The sequence below is a fragment of the Ptychodera flava genome, chromosome 1 (assembly GCF_041260155.1).
Source record: "Ptychodera flava strain L36383 chromosome 1, AS_Pfla_20210202, whole genome shotgun sequence".
NCBI classification, from domain to species: Eukaryota; Metazoa; Hemichordata; class Enteropneusta; family Ptychoderidae; genus Ptychodera; species Ptychodera flava.
This window is the reverse complement of record NC_091928.1, coordinates 35,253,382-35,271,598: the sequence shown is the minus strand read 5'-3', so window position 1 is coordinate 35,271,598 and position 18,217 is coordinate 35,253,382. Positions and strand designations below refer to the sequence as shown.

At 39.9% G+C, this 18,217-nt stretch overlaps 1 protein-coding gene across 1 annotated transcript; it reads left to right on the top strand.

Moving 5' to 3' along the window:
* Positions 1-14,507: 14,507 nt before the first annotated feature.
* LOC139144375 (uncharacterized) lies at positions 14,508-15,452 on the top strand. The gene has a single exon (XM_070715080.1). The coding sequence runs from the start codon at positions 14,508-14,510 to the stop codon at positions 15,450-15,452; it is 945 nt and encodes a 314-aa protein (XP_070571181.1).
* The last annotated feature ends 2,765 nt before the right edge of the window (positions 15,453-18,217 follow it).

Here is an 18,217-nt window from a genome sequence, read left to right as displayed (position 1 = left end):
CTGCACCGCGTTTGTATTCATGAAATGCCTTGTATATACATTGGGCGTCTCCCCTCGCATATCATATTGACCTACACAGCCGAAGAGAAAAGGCGTCTCGTCTGCGGAACTGAAAGAGTGTCACACAGACTTTGTAAGTCGACATACACTGGTTTTTCAAATAATCGGCGCTGCGACTTTTCCGAATCTATTGTGGGACAGGGCGAGAAAACAGAGTTTCAACTTCGAAGTAGAAGTCGGAGTTCCTAACGGAAAAACTCGTGACGTGGCCTTCCACTTGCACTTGAAAGTAACACGAGTAGAGTTACGTGGCATATTCCGAATCGAAAGTAATAGTGTAAGAGTAGGTATGATACGCCAAAGTGCTTGGAAAGTTTTACGAGTAGAGTTTGGACGCCAAAGTGCGTTTTTTATTTTCAACACTTGCACCAAATAATTTAGCTCTTGCTGAGTTTTTTCGGGTGAGAGAGGGAAGCTAGTGGTAGCTGGGAGAAAGTCAAGAACGAGCTTCCAGGTGTTGCTGTAAATCTTGCAACGGAACACAAAAAGGTAACTTCACTGTAGCTGTGTTTTAAGTAAGTTTCTTCATCTGGACGTCAGTTAATATTCGCTCATTTCTTGGGTGAAATAAATTGTTGGCGGGAAATTTTTGTGCGGTATTTCTGTGGTGGCAGTCAGTTTTCTACACACCTTTTTTGCTGACAATAGCAAATTACGTACACCACGTTTTCACTGCGTATTTTTGTGCAGTCAACGAAAATTTTAGCACCACTTTCGGAATTTTACCATTTAGTGGTGCAAAAAATAGCGTAATAGGGGAACATTAACATCTCAAGTTCCATTTTCATTCTGTGCTCACGAAAAATCAATTAACGGCCAGTGACGCACAGTTGTTTGGTCATTTTAAGGGACATAAATTTATATTTCCCTTTCTGTATTTTCGTGTCTCGTATCCGTTCTTTGAGACATCGCTTTTTATTTTTCGAGTTTCAACACATTTTTAAAAGATCGTTTTATTAAGAACTAAATTTTTAAACACCAACGGGTCGAGCCAGGAGGTCTGACTTTGTCCCTTACCAATGCCAAGGGCCTCAACGTTTCTAGGGAAGAAAAGGGTATCATCAAAACGACACCACCTACTGAGCTGGAAAAAAGCCTCTTTAAAAATGTGTCACCAACCTCTATAGGGGAGACACTAGGAAATAAAGACAGACTAACAACTGAAGAACCTTCAAGCTCTGGTACAAGGATGAAACCGAGCAAGCGAAGGGAGCAACAACAAACATTGGACATCAAACTTCAGAAGCTTCACTGGTAGAGGCGAATTCAAAAGAGCAAGAGATCATCAAACTATTGAAGCAGATAACAAAACTACAAAAAAAGGTTGTTATCAATTCAACGGACAAGAGGGACAAAACCGAACATGCCATGAAAGCAAGTGAGACACCAAACAACGAACAACCAAACCCACATGTTCCATTGGCAAAGGAGCCAGAGTTTACTGTCACATCAAAAGATAACAAGCCTGTACCAGAGGTTGTTGTCATTCAATTGGTATCAAGTTCCATGTATAGCATTCCGGTGATGATTGAAGGACAACTGATCACCGCAATCATCGACACTGCTGCAAAAATTACTGTAATTTCTGACAAAGTGTACAGCAATCTGGAAGATAAACCTCTGATACTCTGTCAAGTCACCATGCAGATGGCTGGCAGACAGATGACAATGACAGGAAGCTTGTTAGGACCGGTGATAATGCAACTGGCAGGCACCTGTTTCCAAGAGAGACTCTATGTCACCCCTATCGGAGATGAGATGCTACTTGGAATCGATTTTCTAGAACCCAAGGAGCTACTATGAACATTGACACAAACTGGCTCCACATAGGTAAAGAAAATATACCCATGACTTTTTGACATCTGGACAAGACTCCGAAAATTCCAAAGGTTATGGTAAGGAAACGAACAGTTGTCCCACCAAACACAGTTGTCAGAGTTCCCTGCATTCTTGGGATGGCGGACTACATAGTCGACCCAGAACCAAACTTGGGGTTTATGATGATGATGATGATGAGAAACATCCAGGGAAACAATCACAGAAGGTTTGTTTGCTTCACCCCACAGATCGGTATGTAGTTCTCAAAAAGAAGAATCCAATTGCATCAGCAGTTGAAGCCAGCACAATCTCTGTCCAAAAATGTACAGGCGAGACACGGACACAGGAAACTGAACAGGAATTGGACTAAAGCCCCAAGCCAAGTGGTGGGCTACCCAGTCATCTATTGGACCTGTTTGAAAAATCCTGTAAGAACCTATCCAGAAACGACTCCAGAGAACGATGTGCATAATTCGAACACGGAGTAGCACTAGACGTCCTGCCATGTGGTGGATGTCATTATTGTACTCGAGCATATCGAAAGTAAAAATTGTGAAAGAGGCTCCCCACTTAACTATCCAAAATGTTTTTGTGTCGAGTTTGTGTTTGATTCGTTTCAAAAATGTGTTCCTACATTCTTATCCGATTGTTTGTGTTAATAAAAATGTTTGTTTCGCATCGGATATTTGTAGGGAAGTTGGATTAGTGTGTACGGTAATGTATTGTTTGTGTGGGGAAAGCTTATGGCGAGACGCAGCCGGACCTATGTGTTACAAAGTTGATGGAGTGGCCCTTTGACGCTTGCATTTCGAAACCCGAGTGTGGTTTCTCATCAGTCGCAGTGTAGATTCTTTCCTTAATTGTGTTTGTGAAAAATTATTTTAATTCATTTTAGTGGTCTTGCTCTTCGAGTAGCGAGGCAAGTAAATTAATGTTTGGGTCTCGTTGTGAGTCCGTTGGTGGTTCAGTTTGTTTGTTTTATGTTTCTTTACTTCAGTAAATTTTGTTTTGATTAGTGTGTCTATTAGATTTTTGCCGAGGTTTGTGAATTTTTAGGCAATAAGTACCACTGCGGGGTACGGATTTTATGTTTTCTGGATCAAGATACTTACAAGTATCATGATCGATGTGTTTGTTCTCGTACATTTTGTTTAATTTATTTATTTTTATTTTTTATTTATTTATTTATTCAGCTTTGACATAAAGTCAGGATGAGTCGCACAGGTGACTAACACCTATACAAAAGCAACCCTCCACAAAAACACACATGTAACAAGTTACACATACAAAATTAAAAACAGAAAAGACAAACGCAGAATAAAACAGTCATAAAAAATACAAGAAATTTCAAAACAGAACAAAACAAAACAGAGAAATTAACAGAGACGGCAATTTTTACAGTGGCACTTTCCCACCCAAGTACAAGTGTTATCAGGATAAAAATTATTGTTTAACAAACCCGTGTAATGTTTTAATAAATAGACTTGTATGACCTAACACTTGTTGAAGATTTGCCATGAAAGGGCATAACACTAGTCAAGTAAAAAGCTCTGTTAAAAAACGAGTAACGAAAACATTCAGTTTAAAAAATGGCATCTTCATGGAAGTGTCACCAGGAGATTTAAATGTGACAAACTGGCTTAAATTTAAGTCATATATACCAGTAAAACATTTAGCTAAAAAGACACAGTCATTTAATTCTCTCCTGTAGCTCAATGGGAGCAAATTCAATTTAATCATACGCTCTTTGTAATCCATCTCCTGGGGATATCCAAGAATGTATTTTGTGGCTCTCCTTTGGACACCTTCAAGATGAAGCATTGATTGCTTAGTCGTGACAGCCCATGACTGGGATGAATAATCAAGAATACTACGGACAAGGGATAAATACAGTTGGAGTTTCATTTTAGTGGAACAGGTGTGGCCACATGTACGTTTAATCAGACCCAGCATGCGGTTTGCTTTTGTAACAGATATATTGATATGCTTATCCCAAGACATATTTGAAGAAACTTCGACTCCAAGATCACGGATGCTGTCAACTTTTTCTAGGGAAACACCACGGATTGAATAAGTATAGGTAATGGGGTTGCGTTTTCTACTAATGGTAAGGAGCTTGCATTTTTCAGCATTGAAAAGCATGCTCCATTTCTCACTCCATGATACTAAATTGTTGATATCTCTTTGCAGTTTTAGACAATCAGAAATGTCGTTGATTTCATTGATAATAGTTCGTTGTACTTTGTTTACTGTTTGTTCTGTGTCGTCACTGGCTAGTTGTGTATAATACTTAGTGTTGCGTAATTGCCTTTCGCATTCGTGTACGTAATCTTTTGTGTTGACAAAGACGAAAACCCGACCCATGGCGAAGGGTTTTAATGGTAATTTGTCTACTGTTTGCAAGCTGGTTTATCGCGATTCTTGGGCACGCGACATGTTTGTTTCCTTGTTTGAAAGGGTATCTCTAGAAGTGCGAGTTAGCAGCTTCAGATAGGTTTCAGGTTTTTGTGTTTTTTGCTGTTCGTGGAGTCCAATTTGACTTTTCTTTGAATTGGTGTTGTTGCGATTGTTTGTGTCTCATGATGTAGCGTAGTCACATTTTACGACTATATTTGTTGAAATCCTGAGGTGGTTTTAATCTGTTTGGTTTTTGGTGTCCGAATGAATGTTAAGGCTTTTGCCTAGTGCTATTTTTTCGGAGGTTTATAGTTTGAGCAATGATAGGTTCTTGCTGAGTTTCATGTTGTTGTCGGCTTTTCTTTGGAAATAGCTGATTTATTTCCACGGCCATTTTTTCTGTTACGTTACGGTGATATTTTTATTTGTTTGTGTGTTCTATGTCATTTTATGGTTTTTTTTGGTAGTTCTCTTTTTGGAGTATTTGGTGTCATTGGTATGGTTTTTGTTAATGCTTGGCGCGTTTGTTTTGGCGATGAGCCTTGTTTATGCTTCTTTTCGCCGATTCGATGTGCTGGTGAGTAGGTGTTAGCAGCTTCTTGTCAGCAGTGTCGCTGATTTCGTTGATTTTATCATTGGCTGACTTGATCGTGTTGTCGATTCGTTTGTTGTTTTCTTCTTGGTGTAGTGCTAGGTAGTTGTTGATTAACTCAACAAACTTTGGACCACTGTGTCTTTCTTGTTCATACCACTTTGTTGTAAAAGCTTCATTTTGGATAGTTAGGTGGGGAGCCTCTTTCACACTTTTTACATAGAGCTCCTTTATAGAAAATGTGGATGATGTCGTCCGATTACCAACTGGCAGTCCTAAAGTTAAGAATCTTAAATTCAACTGATAGTAGGTAAATGGATCCAGTGTTCCCAAGACACACAGGCCAACAGGATACAATACTTCAGTACAAGATCAGCCAATCAAGGGACGACCAGAGACGAGAGGGACTGACGTTAGGATCCAGTCCAAGTCAAGCCAGAATCAAGGAAAGATGTTATTGGTATCGTATGTCTGCCAGTAACATTGCTAGCTGGCAGCTGTTTTAAAAAAATGTCAAAGTCTAGCCACTAACGTTGTGAGCTGGCAGCTTTTTAACATTAACCTATCAGTCTTTTTAGATGCCCCTAAATCCCCCCTTTCAAGAGGGGGCACATTCCCCCTCTCGAGCTCTCCCCCTGCCAATGACCTTTGGTCATCGGCCGCAGAGGGCCTTCATTAGCCTACTGATGTTTTCACCCTGTTGATAAGACGCTTAATGAAAACCCTGGAAATACTATATTTTATTTCTCTATTTTAAGCCTTTCCTTGGTTTGTAGTTCTTTAACAATACTTGCTGTAGACGGCTTTGTCTAAAGTATACCTAGACACACATACATTTCAAAGCGTCAGTTAGGCAACTGAACAGAATTTAAAATTACACACTGTATATATCGATATAAAGTAGATTCGTCAATTACAAGGACAAATCTAGTTGCCTTGACTAGATTTATATTCAACAGATAAGCCGAGTCTTGCTCTTAATGAAAAAATTAATTAATGTTCTATTCGCAACTTTATTGTCGATGCGACGCCAATACGCTAAAGGCCATTTTTCGCCTCTCTTGCTCCTAGATATTGTACAAAATTGCTGAAAATTCCACGTTGTTAGTTCGACTTCAGAAAATAAATCGGTGAAATCTATCAAAACAATATAGTTTATCATGTTTCAATCTTACGACCATTTCTCGTGCAATCCCATAAATAACAAATTGTATTACACGTGACACGGTCATTCGTGTACATATATGTAGTTTTGTCAGAAAACCTAACTGAATGTGTTGTCTCAATAACGACAACAACAAGCAAATTAATTCTGACACAGAGTTATTACTAGGTAGTCATCGATAATGTCCAGGTATTGTCACTCTCATCCCAATTATGATGCCTTTAATCTAATTAGAATATAAAATGACATATAGACACGACGAAATCGACCCGAAACAGCTGACGATACGTGATACTACAATGTTGTAATGCACCGTTTGAAGGGCGAATCAAACCATACTAACTTTGCTACTACTAAGTTCTGAGACCGGGCAGAAAAATAACACATATAGTATGAACATGAGTAAATAGGCCTATCAGAAACTTTAAGAACATTTTAGACAAAGTCCAGCGTTTATATCTGCATGTAAAGCTTATGATTTTTAACTAGTAGAAAGTTGACGCCTAGCCATCTCAAAGGGGCTGTAAGAGGGCCAATGAGTTGTTCATTCACATAACTATTAACACCTTCAACCGCGCACGTGGTATTTAGGAATTATCCTCATCGAGAAAATCAATAAATGATCCATTGAAATCTGCACTATGACAAAAGAACAAGGTTGCGATTCTTGACTATTTGTGGAGGGACCGTGAATATATCAAATTCAACGAGAAAATACCAAGGTCATAATCTTTTCTGCAAGTTAATTGCAGAGGAGACAATATCAGTCCCTGATATCAAAATTATCACATGCATTAATGACGAAACGATGGAAAGGTATTCAAGTTCAGATGTTGACGACACCTAAACTGACGGTTTACATTTGTAAAGTTATGGCAATTTCTATATTTCAATTTGCTATATGAATGATTTGAAGTTTAAAGGGATAGGTCGTGGTTGCACAATAGGCAGCATGGTAGTGACGTTGGGTTTTGGAAAACAATGTGCGGGATTGTTAAACCCTTGCCTAGTCGTTTGGTTATCCATGGACGCTCGAGGATCTATAGGTTATCAGAGAAATATAAACGATCTGTTACACCTGGGCTTCCGATTATTACCTTTGCCTGAATATTAAGAAAATGTGGGTTCGAACGATGAAACCAGGGTTTGTGGAGTGACCGTGAGTAAACAGTCCAAAACAAAAACGTATGATTGACACACATTTCTCAACTGTAGGTGACTGGTTGCAGTACGTTGTGAATTCGAATTCCATCAAAAATTTACAGAATTCAAACCACAGTCCTTTGTGGTTCTATACAAGGCGATAACCGCTGTAGCAACAGGCACTGGCTTACTACTACACTGAAAGTCAGAGGTTTCAACTATGGCAGTGGTTGTGGTTGTGGTATACATTGGAAATGTAAGAAGCTTGGAAACAGCAAGGCCGCTATATGCACATATCGGTGAGTTCTGAGACGGATTTCCCTCAATAAAAATAAATAAATAAATAAATAAATAAATGAAATAAATAAATAAGTAAATAAATAAATAAATAAATAAATAAATAAATAAATAAATAAATAAATAAATAACTTTATTTAATAAACCATCAACGATGTATAGCTTTGATACATCTCTTAATTATATCTGCAAAGGCGATCTCTCTCTGCAATGCATATTTGGACCCGGTGCGATTTCCGACGAGATCCGCACTTTCAACCCCAACTTTCGACATGGAACGACCACTTTTTTACAACAGCAGCGGGTGATTTGAATGTAGCAGCGCTGTCATGGAAGTTAATCGTTGTAATATCCATCGTACGAGGTTCGGAAGGAAGACTAATAGAATCTCACACGCCAAGGACCTGGGATCAGATTTCTAACACGAGTTGTGGATATTGTGTCTCACACGAGCCACAGGCGAGTATGAGACAAAATATCCCCAACTCGTGTGAGAAATCTGATCCCAAGGTCCTTGGTGTGTGAGATTTATTTCTCACATGACCACAAAATGCGTTAAATTAACATTGGACACATACAATTTTGTCAAAATTCGTGACAACTCTGTCGTCTGCCACTTGTACTCTGACCTGCTTACGTTGTAGTATCGGTCCATGTGTTTCTCGTCGTGGAACGAAATCGACTGTTCGTCATCAAATCAGAGCTCGTGTAATAATTACTGCAGAGAGTGGGACGATTTCTGAGAGTGTGGATCGATTTTTCCCACACCGTCGATCCCGCACTCCCAGCGGCCAGGAAGTTAGAAAAAAAAATCTCGACTTAATTTAGTAGAGATTTTTTTCGGGCACTGTAATGAATTAAAATCGAGCCCTAAGACTCTGATATGACGAGTGTCTCGTGATCGGGACGATATGGGGAAAGGCTAGCAAATAAATTATAGTCTCTAAGCAGGGTAGCGGATTGTCACAATGTTGTTTTTCTTTTAAATCGATGTTAGAACCCTTTACTGTTTGTAGCTTTATCGCTTTCCTTTGAAGGCGGTGATCTTGACAATAGCAGGCCGGTCACCGGCCAAAAACGCAGGGCATACCTCAGCTTCCGACCTGCTATCGCCCAATAATTGGGAAGAATGAAAAAAAAAAAGACTTGCGAACAAATACGTGTGGATTTGGAAAGTACAAACTTCACTCATTTATATGTTTTAGTAAAAGTTCAGGAATTGTGAAACAAATTTCAGAAACGGAGAAGAAATTTCGGGTAAAACTGAGCAACAAGGTTACGATCCTGATTTAGAGCTTGGCATGCAATGGCATACCATGTTGTATATTCATTTACCACAGAAAGCGTCGACAATTGTTCGTAATGTGCACATGACCATGACGTAGCGGAAAGTTGTCCCTAATTGTATAGAGGTAGATGAGCATGCATATTTGAATACCATATAAGTTCCTTTTCGCGATGTCAAGGCAAGAAAACTTCAAAACAGGAAACTAACTGACTAACAAAGTATTTGGAAATACACGGTAAAATATCTATGGGCTGATGAGTCAACATGGACAGCTGTGCTGGTCAGCGGCCGTCTTGGGTGAGTGTTGATGATAAACAATGCAATATTGATATATTCAGTAAGAGTGATAACGATGTAATCGAAGCTGATATTTCACGTCCAGTCAGCTCAAATTGCTCTAAATATGATCAAACCATGATGCTGAAGATTATTCTTGAAAATATGAGAGAAAGGATAAAGATTCAGTTTTGGTGTCTGAAGTAAGAAATAAAATTTTGAATGCCTTACAAACGACTCGTTAAGACTGAATGCCGTAATATTCATAACGTCTGCAGGTCCACAAATCACTCCAAAAAAGAGAATCCCGTTTCTTACGCGTTTATTGTGTTTAGGTACATGACAGTGGTTTTGTGATAAGTCAGTACGCTTTGATGGCTATGCTCAGCAGGGATGAAGATCGCTCAGGCCGCAACTTGAATTTGAGTAAGCGTGATTGACAGCATACATTAAACGTTTAGAATCTAGGTCACATTGACATTCTAGGACCACTCTCTGTGAAAATATACGTTCTCTGAATTAAAAAGCTTTGCTTTTGAACGTTTTTTTTCCGACATAAAAAACATCGCTATACATTCACAGACGTCATTTATGAGACCGGATGGAAATAAACACTATTCACGCATAAAATTTCAGGAAATCTCGGAGCAAATCGAGTGCGTCATACCAATACCGTGGCTTTTTCACATTTGTGTAGTCTGGCCATACTCTCCCTTTTCTAGGGAAGCTTGGCGTTTAAGCGATGTACTAGAAATTCAAACACATTAAAGATGACATGGAGATCAGTTTGTGTTCAGCTATACAGACTGTGTCTTTGTAACACTGGTACTGCAAGCGTTTATCAATGTCAGTTTTAATAAGTACTGCAATATTTCATCAGAAAAACCTTATTTGAATGGCTGATTGTAAACGATATACGTCGGCTCAAGTAGATTAAACCTTTTCATCAGCGTGGGCATGCGTGAAATTTTGCCTGACTCAGAAAACATCATCAGAGATGTTCCTCGTTTTAAAGACAAGAAACAAGCAGCTGTTGTTATTCACAAAGCAGCCACAGAAAATTGATAGCAATTGAATGATCATTTGCGTTGCCCAAGTACCACAAAATTATTACTTGATAATTTTTCAAACTATCAGTATTAAGTTTGCATCAACAAATCAAAATATTATAGTTTTCATCGTGTGCTACCGCATAATGACCTTATAGTGTTCATTTGATTCGTTTTGGTGGACAGAGAGGACGAAATAATTCCGCTTGCTAACGACCTTCGTCAACTTGCTGTCTTAATTCTGTCCTAATTGGGATTATTCAAATGTAAAGAAGTTATCAAAGTTGCTAGGTTTCATAATTAAGCGAAATAAATGAGCATGATGATGGCTCAGTCGGAGCGGTATTCCTCGTTTCAAACAAACAGTCGTTTATTCGAGCCTGCTTTGGAGATTCTCACATGACTATTAGTTCCCGAAATATATTGACTTTTTAATCGTGTCAAATTTGCCACTTGTATAAATTCAAGTATTTTAATGGAATGTTTCCATTTGATTCGAGTGACACATTGCCTCCAAGTCTTTGGTAAATTTTTACATTCGGTCGAAAATTCTAGCCACAGCACTGAGACAGTGGTGTGTTGGAGCATGAACGTAGACGTTCGGTATCGGGCCTTAAACGATAACCTTGCGGATGATAATGCGTTGAACGTAAAACATAAGAAGGCAAATCAGTTTGACAATGAATTTCATATTAGTCAGACAAGAATCAAGCACAGCAAGGTGTTCCGCTTAACACTAGGCTGAAATCAACATTTTACAAAATACGAATCTTCATCAAGCAACACTTCCATAAGAATTACAACCTGTCCTTCGGGAAGAAGTAGTTAAAACATCCGTTTTTTCATCATTCAGACGAGCGAAGTTTGACAGCAACCAGTTTCTAGCATCAGAGGTACGTGCTTCAAGTATCAAAATTGTACTATCAAGATATGTTCTCTGAAAGGCTAGTATATACATACTCGGGTAGTGTTCATAAAAATGATATTGACAACTATGTTTTTCTATTGCATCGACAAAAGAGCTATGATAATGTAACTCTGAAAAGTATTGGAATGAGTAAGGAACATACATCAGCATCAAGGCGACAGTGAGGCAATTGAACTGTTATTTTGTCTGATTTCACAAAGTAGATTCGCCAATTATAAGGAACAATTTATTTGTATTGACTAGGTTTATGTACAACAGTTAAGCTGAGCCTCCCTGTTAATGATGGGATTCATCAGTCTCTTATTTGCTAACTTTAATTGCACAATGTCAATTTACATATGATGTATATAACTAAGTTGTGGTGATTGTAGTAAAGTTTTCTAGTCCAAGTGCCAGTAAGTTTTTGCTAACTGAAACATGAAATGCCACGTTCAGTGCTGTTCCTACAGTTTATTACAAATGTTGATTTATAAAGCACTGCTTCTATTTCTTGAAACGGAGAGCGATGTTTGGCACTTATCTTGAACAAGCTTGTTTCCCGTCCATTCCCACTGACTTTTAAATACGCGAAAGGCCATTTCTCGTCTTGTTAGCTCCCCAAAAGGGCCAAAAATTCCTGAAAATTCCACTTTGTTAGTTCAGCTTCAGAAAACAAAACTTTGAAATTTATCAAACCAATAAAATCATTCGTGATTCAATCTTATTGTCATTTCTCGTGCAATCACATCAGACAAACAAATTATATTGAACTTGACATGGTCATTTTCAATTTTTACAACATGAAAAACGTCCGTATATCGAGACGATTGTTGTACAAATATTCGTTTTGTTAGAAAACAAAACTGAATGTCTTGTCTCCATAATGAAAACAACCAGCAAATTAATTCTGACGTAGTGTTATTTCTGTCGTCACTGATAACGTCACGGTATTGCTATTATCATCACAATTATGACGCCTTTTATTAAATTAGAATATGAAATGACATATAGACAGGACGAGATCGACCCGACACAGCCGACGATACATGACACTACCATGTTGTAATGAACCGTGCAGGGGTAAATGAAACCGTACTAATTTTTGCGGCAGTTAAGTCCTGAAAACTGGTAAAAATCACACAGAGCATTGACATGAGTAAAGTGGTCCTTTGGAAACTTAAAGAAGCTGTTTAGATAACGTCCTGCGTTTATTTCTACATGTAAAGCTTATAATTTTGAACTAGTGCAAAGTTGATGCCTCATCATCTCAAAGGGGCCGCAAGAGGGCAAATGAGTTGAAAAAAAAGGTCAATAGTTTGCTATAATAACATGTTTAATGTATTTTGAAAGATGATAAAATCATTCTCCGAAGTGGAAATTTGATGAAGAACAGTGAAAATGTCATTAGTAAATTTTGCTTTAACACCCAAGTCATGATACCATAGGGCTTATATCCCGTGCTACATGGTGATTCAATGTGCTAGTTTCCCTTTTCAAAGTCGAAAATTATTCACAGTGGCTACAATATTATTAAAGAGGAAATTTACCCTGTCTTTCTTATGTAATCAAGTCGTTATTTAGTGAAAAATAGCGTTGGTTTCATTCACTTTCACTTGCGCGTATGAGCCCTGGGGCTACAAGCTGAACGCACGGGAACCGGAAGTGATGTATCATACTTGATCGTCGTCTTGTACACAGCGAGTTCAAAGCGAGGTCACTTACAGCCAAGCTCTTCTTCAATCGCTGTGAAATCATGCCGACGTCGAAGTAATGCCAACGCTGTTAAGAGATCGACATTAATTCTAAAAGTGCAAACATTTTTAATGTGTTGCGGAACACCATGATGTAGCCATATTTAGTCTAGAACCGGCGGTCCGGTCTACAGGATTCCGTTTCTAGTGCCTGGGCGTACGTACAGTCCCATATGTATGTAACAAACAAAAGTTTATCAGTGCCTGTTTGAGGGCGCTCTTTGAACAGCCTCGCTCTGAGAGAGAGAGAGTGGAAAATTCCCAAAAGCTGTGTTCTGTTGTTGTGTTGAGTTTAGGCAGCGGCTTCTCTGTTCTGTCGATGGAATATACTTTACTGTGAGCTGTATCCTGGCAATAAAGACTTTAAACTGAACTTGGATGTGTTATATTGGTGGCAGCGGTGAGCAGCGACGAACATAATAGCCAGGTATGTCACAGAACTGTTGACGAGTGAACAGTCATTGGTGTCGTCGTCAAAAGTGTTTGACTGTGATTGCGCAATACAATATGGCTTCAGCCTACGTACAACTACCGGACAAGTTTCGAGGTTCGTCAGGTGAGAACTTTAAAGAATGGTGAGGAAATTTGAAGTGGCTGCAAGGGCAACCAAGGACTTGGCGTCAAAAGAAGCTAAACTTGGCCTTTTGCCTGCTTTATTAGACGGACATGCATTCCAAGTGTATGAACAATTAACAGAGGATGATAAAAATGACTACGATAGATTGAAAACTGCCCTCGATGGAAAATTTAGCTGTAAAGAACATATCAGTTTACATCGACTGCAGTTCAGAGAACGGACACGTCATAAAGGGGAGTCCCCTGATGAGTACCAAACAGAACTAGTGCGACTAGCTGATATAGCATATCCAACATTAGATGCTGGTATTAAGTCAGAGATGGTTATGGATCAGTTTATCTGCGGACTTGGAGATACTTCACTTCAGGAAAAGGTGTTGAATGCAGATAAAAAGACACTTGATGAAGTAGTACTGCTGGTGCGAAAAACTGAAGCAGCACATAATGCTGTTACAAAAATGTCATCTAGTAATGTACCAAACCAACCAGAACTTACCCAGAGTGTCAATGCAGTGGATAATGTACACGTCAATGAATTGATAGATAAACGATTTAAAGAACTGGAGACTACCCTCTTACAGAAAATAGAACAGTTAACAGTTGGAAGGGAGACTGCCAATCGGGATAGCGGAGATAGTCAAGCACGAGGGTATGACAGATTTGCCAGTAGAGGGAACCGGAATTATACAAGTAATCCTACTCAACGGACACAGATAAGAAATGTCTTTAGAGGAAACTGCTATGTATGTGGCGAATATGGCCACCGAAAGCTTCAGTGCCCAAGACAAGGGGAGTATGTACAAAACTCTAATGTTCATAATAATTATGCCCAAGGTGAACGCCAGCAATACAGTCAGCCACAGTCTTCACAGTCTTTATTTCGCAGTCAACATTCACAACAGGGAAATTGGTAGCTGCTGATGTAAGGGGCCACACATTAGCAGCGCAAGAGGAGGCCCATCCGAGATTAGAAACTATGAAAACTACCAATGCTATCAACTCAGACTTTACAAATATGATTATGATAGTTGTTGGGGATACCGATGTGAGAGCCTTGGTTGATACAGGTTCAGGTATATCACTCATTAGTGAAGAGTTTCGGATGAAGAGCCCATATTTGAGAAAGAGACATTTGAACACTGCTGTAAATATGGTTGCAACTTCAGTTCTTGGGCAGAAATGGACATAATGGGGACGCTACAAACCAGAGTGCGCATAGGCAACAATGAATTGTATCACACCATGTTTGTTATTCGTGATATGATCAACCCAGTTATACTTGGTTGGGACTTCTTTAGGCAGCATGCTGGTAATGTAGACAGTGCACATGGCATGTTGTGGATCTATGGCGAGTCAACTCCATTTTTGCATAAAAGCCAGTTAATACCGGATGTATGTGCGGCTATAGCAGATGAAACTGTCACCATACCAGCACGTACTAAAGTGTCAGTGTCAATACGACTGCAAACAGCAACAAGTGGGGAGCCACTACCACATGGTTATATGGGAATTGTAGATCCAGATGATGCTTTTAAAGATAGCAGGGGTCTAGGTGTAGCTCGAACTGCTTCCTGTGCTACTAATGGTACTGCATTTGTACAAGTGATGAACATTACAGAGCAGCCAATAGATCTTTTTCAAGATACACCATTGGGAACTTTTGTTGCTGCAACGTCTGGAGAGGAAAATTGTACAGTATCTCGTATACATACTTATGAACTGTGTGACACAAGGCCAGTTACTGTTGTGTCACACATAGACACTACAAACAATGTAAGAAAGGAGACAGAGTCTATGCCAGAAATTTCGCTTGATGGGACTGCAATTTCAGAACCTCAAAGGATTGAAGCTAAGACGTTGTTGAATAGATATAGTCACATTTTTAGTAAATATCCTGGTGACCGTGGACGTACACATCTGGTTCAACACCGTGTGCCGACGGGAGATGCTGTTCCCATAAAGCAGCGACCAAGACGTGTACCGGTACATTTGCAGGCTGAAATACAACATCAGGTGAAAGACATGCTACAGAATGATGTCATTGAGGAGAGCAGTTCTTCGTGGGCGTCCCCAGTGGTATTGGCAAGAAAGAAAAATGGCGCTATTCGGTTTGTGTTGATTATCGGAGACTAAACTCGGTGACTGTCAGAGATGCGCACCCACTTCCTAGGGTTGATGATCGGGGTCAACTTTGTTCTCAACAATCGATTTAGCATCTGGATACTGGCAAGTTGAGGTTCACCCTGATGACAGAGACAAAACAGCCTTCACGACTGGAGTTGGACTATACAATTTCAAAGTGATGCCTTTCGGCTTGACAAATGCGCCGCCAACTTTCCAAAGATTGATGGAACTAGTATTGGCAGGGGTAGACTGGCGTACATGTTTAGTGTACCTGGATGATGTGATCATTTTTAGCAGACATTTTCAAGAACATATGCAAAGTTTGGAAGATGTGTTTAAACGTATGGAGGCAGCAGGTCTGAAGTTACAACCAGCGAATGTACATTCTTCCGAGACACTGTTATCTTCCTAGGACATAAGATATCGAAGGATGGTGTGTCACCAGATCCTGGAATTACCGAGCGAATACAGTCATATCCTACTCCATCATGTACAGCAGATGTTCGCCGATTTATGGGGTTAGCATCGTATTACAGAAAGTTTGTCAAGGACTTTGCATTAATTGCAACACCATTAAATCATTTGTGTGAGAAAGAAGTAAAATTTCAATGGTCAGATGAGTGCGGAAATGCTTTTCATATCTTAAAGACTGCTTTAGCCAATCCACCAGTACTTGGCTACCCTGACTTTAGCAAGCCATTTTACCTGCACACAGATGCATCTTACTCGGCAGTCGGAGTGATTCTATCTCAGAAATCTATCAAGGGTGAGAGAGTGGTAGCATATGGAAGTCACAGTCTGAATAAAACTGATGGGCCACGTATGATAAGGAACTGTTTGCCATTTTATGGGGTATTCGCCATTTCCGCCCATACTTGTGTGGTGCTAAATTTGAAGTTGTGACAGATCACAAACCCTTGGTCGGACTGAGAGATATTAAAGCTGGTAATGACCCTACAGGACGAAGAGAGAGATGGGCAATAGAATTGAGCATGTATGATTTTGTCGTAAGACACAGAGCTGGAAAATCTCACTCCAATGCTGACGCTATGTCGAGATTAAAACCACAGTGTGAGACAGAAGATGTTTTCCGGGACAAGAGGAAGATGATGAACAGGAAATCGGCTGGTGTATTCCGAGACCTGTATCAGTAAAACCAGTTCAGAAACAAACTTCCAGCGTTTACCAAATTCAGAGTTCACATCCCTCTACCGGTATGTCACACGGTACAACCTTAGTGAATGACAGTGATTTAACTCAACTGAGAAAGGAGCAACAGGAAGATGAAGTGTTGCAGACAGTGTTCTCATGTTACAGATTGGCAAGAAACCAAACAGACATACTCTAAAAGGGAGAGACTGGCAGTTGAGAGTTCTGTGGCGCAACTTTGACAAACTGAGAATTCGGCATGGTATAATGTACAGACAATGGATTTCATTGTCTTCCAGTCCAGTGAATCTAATACTGTTACCAAGTAAAATGATCAGGGTGTGTTAAGAGAACTTCACGAAGGTGTTGTGTCTGGCCATATGGGAGTAAGAAGAACATTGGCTCGGTGTAGACAGAGATTTTATTGGCCAGGGATGAACCAAGACATTCAAGAGTGGATTCAGTGTTGCCAAATCTGTCAACGTAGAAAATCGCCAACACCAAAGGGAAGGGCACCCATGCAGAGTATATCAGTGACACGACCCTTTGAGATGGTAGCAGCTGACCTCAATGAGCTTCCACAATCTAAGAAAGGAAATAGATATGCATTGGTGATCATGGACTATTTCACTAAATATGTAAATATCTATGCACTCCCAAACCAGACAGCTGTTACCGTGGCCAGGAAGATCTTTGAGGAATATATTACGGAGCATGGAGTATTTGAAAGATTTCATTCTGATCAAGGACGCAATTTTGAAGCGCAAGTAATGAAGGAACTGTGTCAACTGCTTCAAATTACCAAATCACATACTACGGCTTACCACCCCCAATCGGACGGGATGGTGGAGAGATTTAACAGAACAGCCGAGGAGATGTTGGCCAAATGTGTAGCACAGTATGGGGATGAGTGGGATGACCATTTGTCCAAAATTGCATTGGCATATAATACTAGTGTGCATGAGAGCACTGGGCAAACTCCGTATTTCCTTACTCATGGGAGAGAAGCTCGTCTACCCATAGACATAGTATATGGTAGTACACCTGATCCACCTACAATGCCAAATACTTACGCCAAACGTGTGGTTGATAAGTTGAGAACTGCCTTCAAACACACCGCTGAAACACTTGGTCAATCTCAACGAAGGCAGAAGACTGGATATGACAGGTGGGCAAATCATCACCCATATAGTGAGGGTGACAAAGTTTGGCTGCACGATCCTAGGGCAAGATGTGGCAGAGTTCAGAAACTAGGACTACCGTGGGTTGGTCCATTTACAGTCAAGAAACGCATTCCAGGCCCAGATGGAAACCCAGGTGTCATATATCGTGTGCAAGAAGACGGTCCAAGGCGGAGAAGGCTGGTAGTCCATCATAATCGCTTAAAGCCTTGTAAAATGGGATGTAATAGTGATGTACAGATGATGTGCCATCAAGAGAGGCAGACGAGTAAACCAGAAAATAACTATCGCAATGTGCCGGCTGAGAAAGTTGCAGAAGAAATGTCCTACTTGCCAAATAGGGGAGTTGTAATTATTCCAGGTGGACAGCAAGAATGTCAAGAGGAAAACCAGGAAGTCGAGACACCAGGAGTGAGTGACAATGACCAACAGGAAAATCATGTA

What these genes read in the sequence shown, in the direction of transcription:
- LOC139144375 (XM_070715080.1), top strand. Translation starts at nt 14,508, where the DNA reads ATGGGGACGCTACAAACCAGAGTGCGCATAGGCAACAATGAATTGTAT.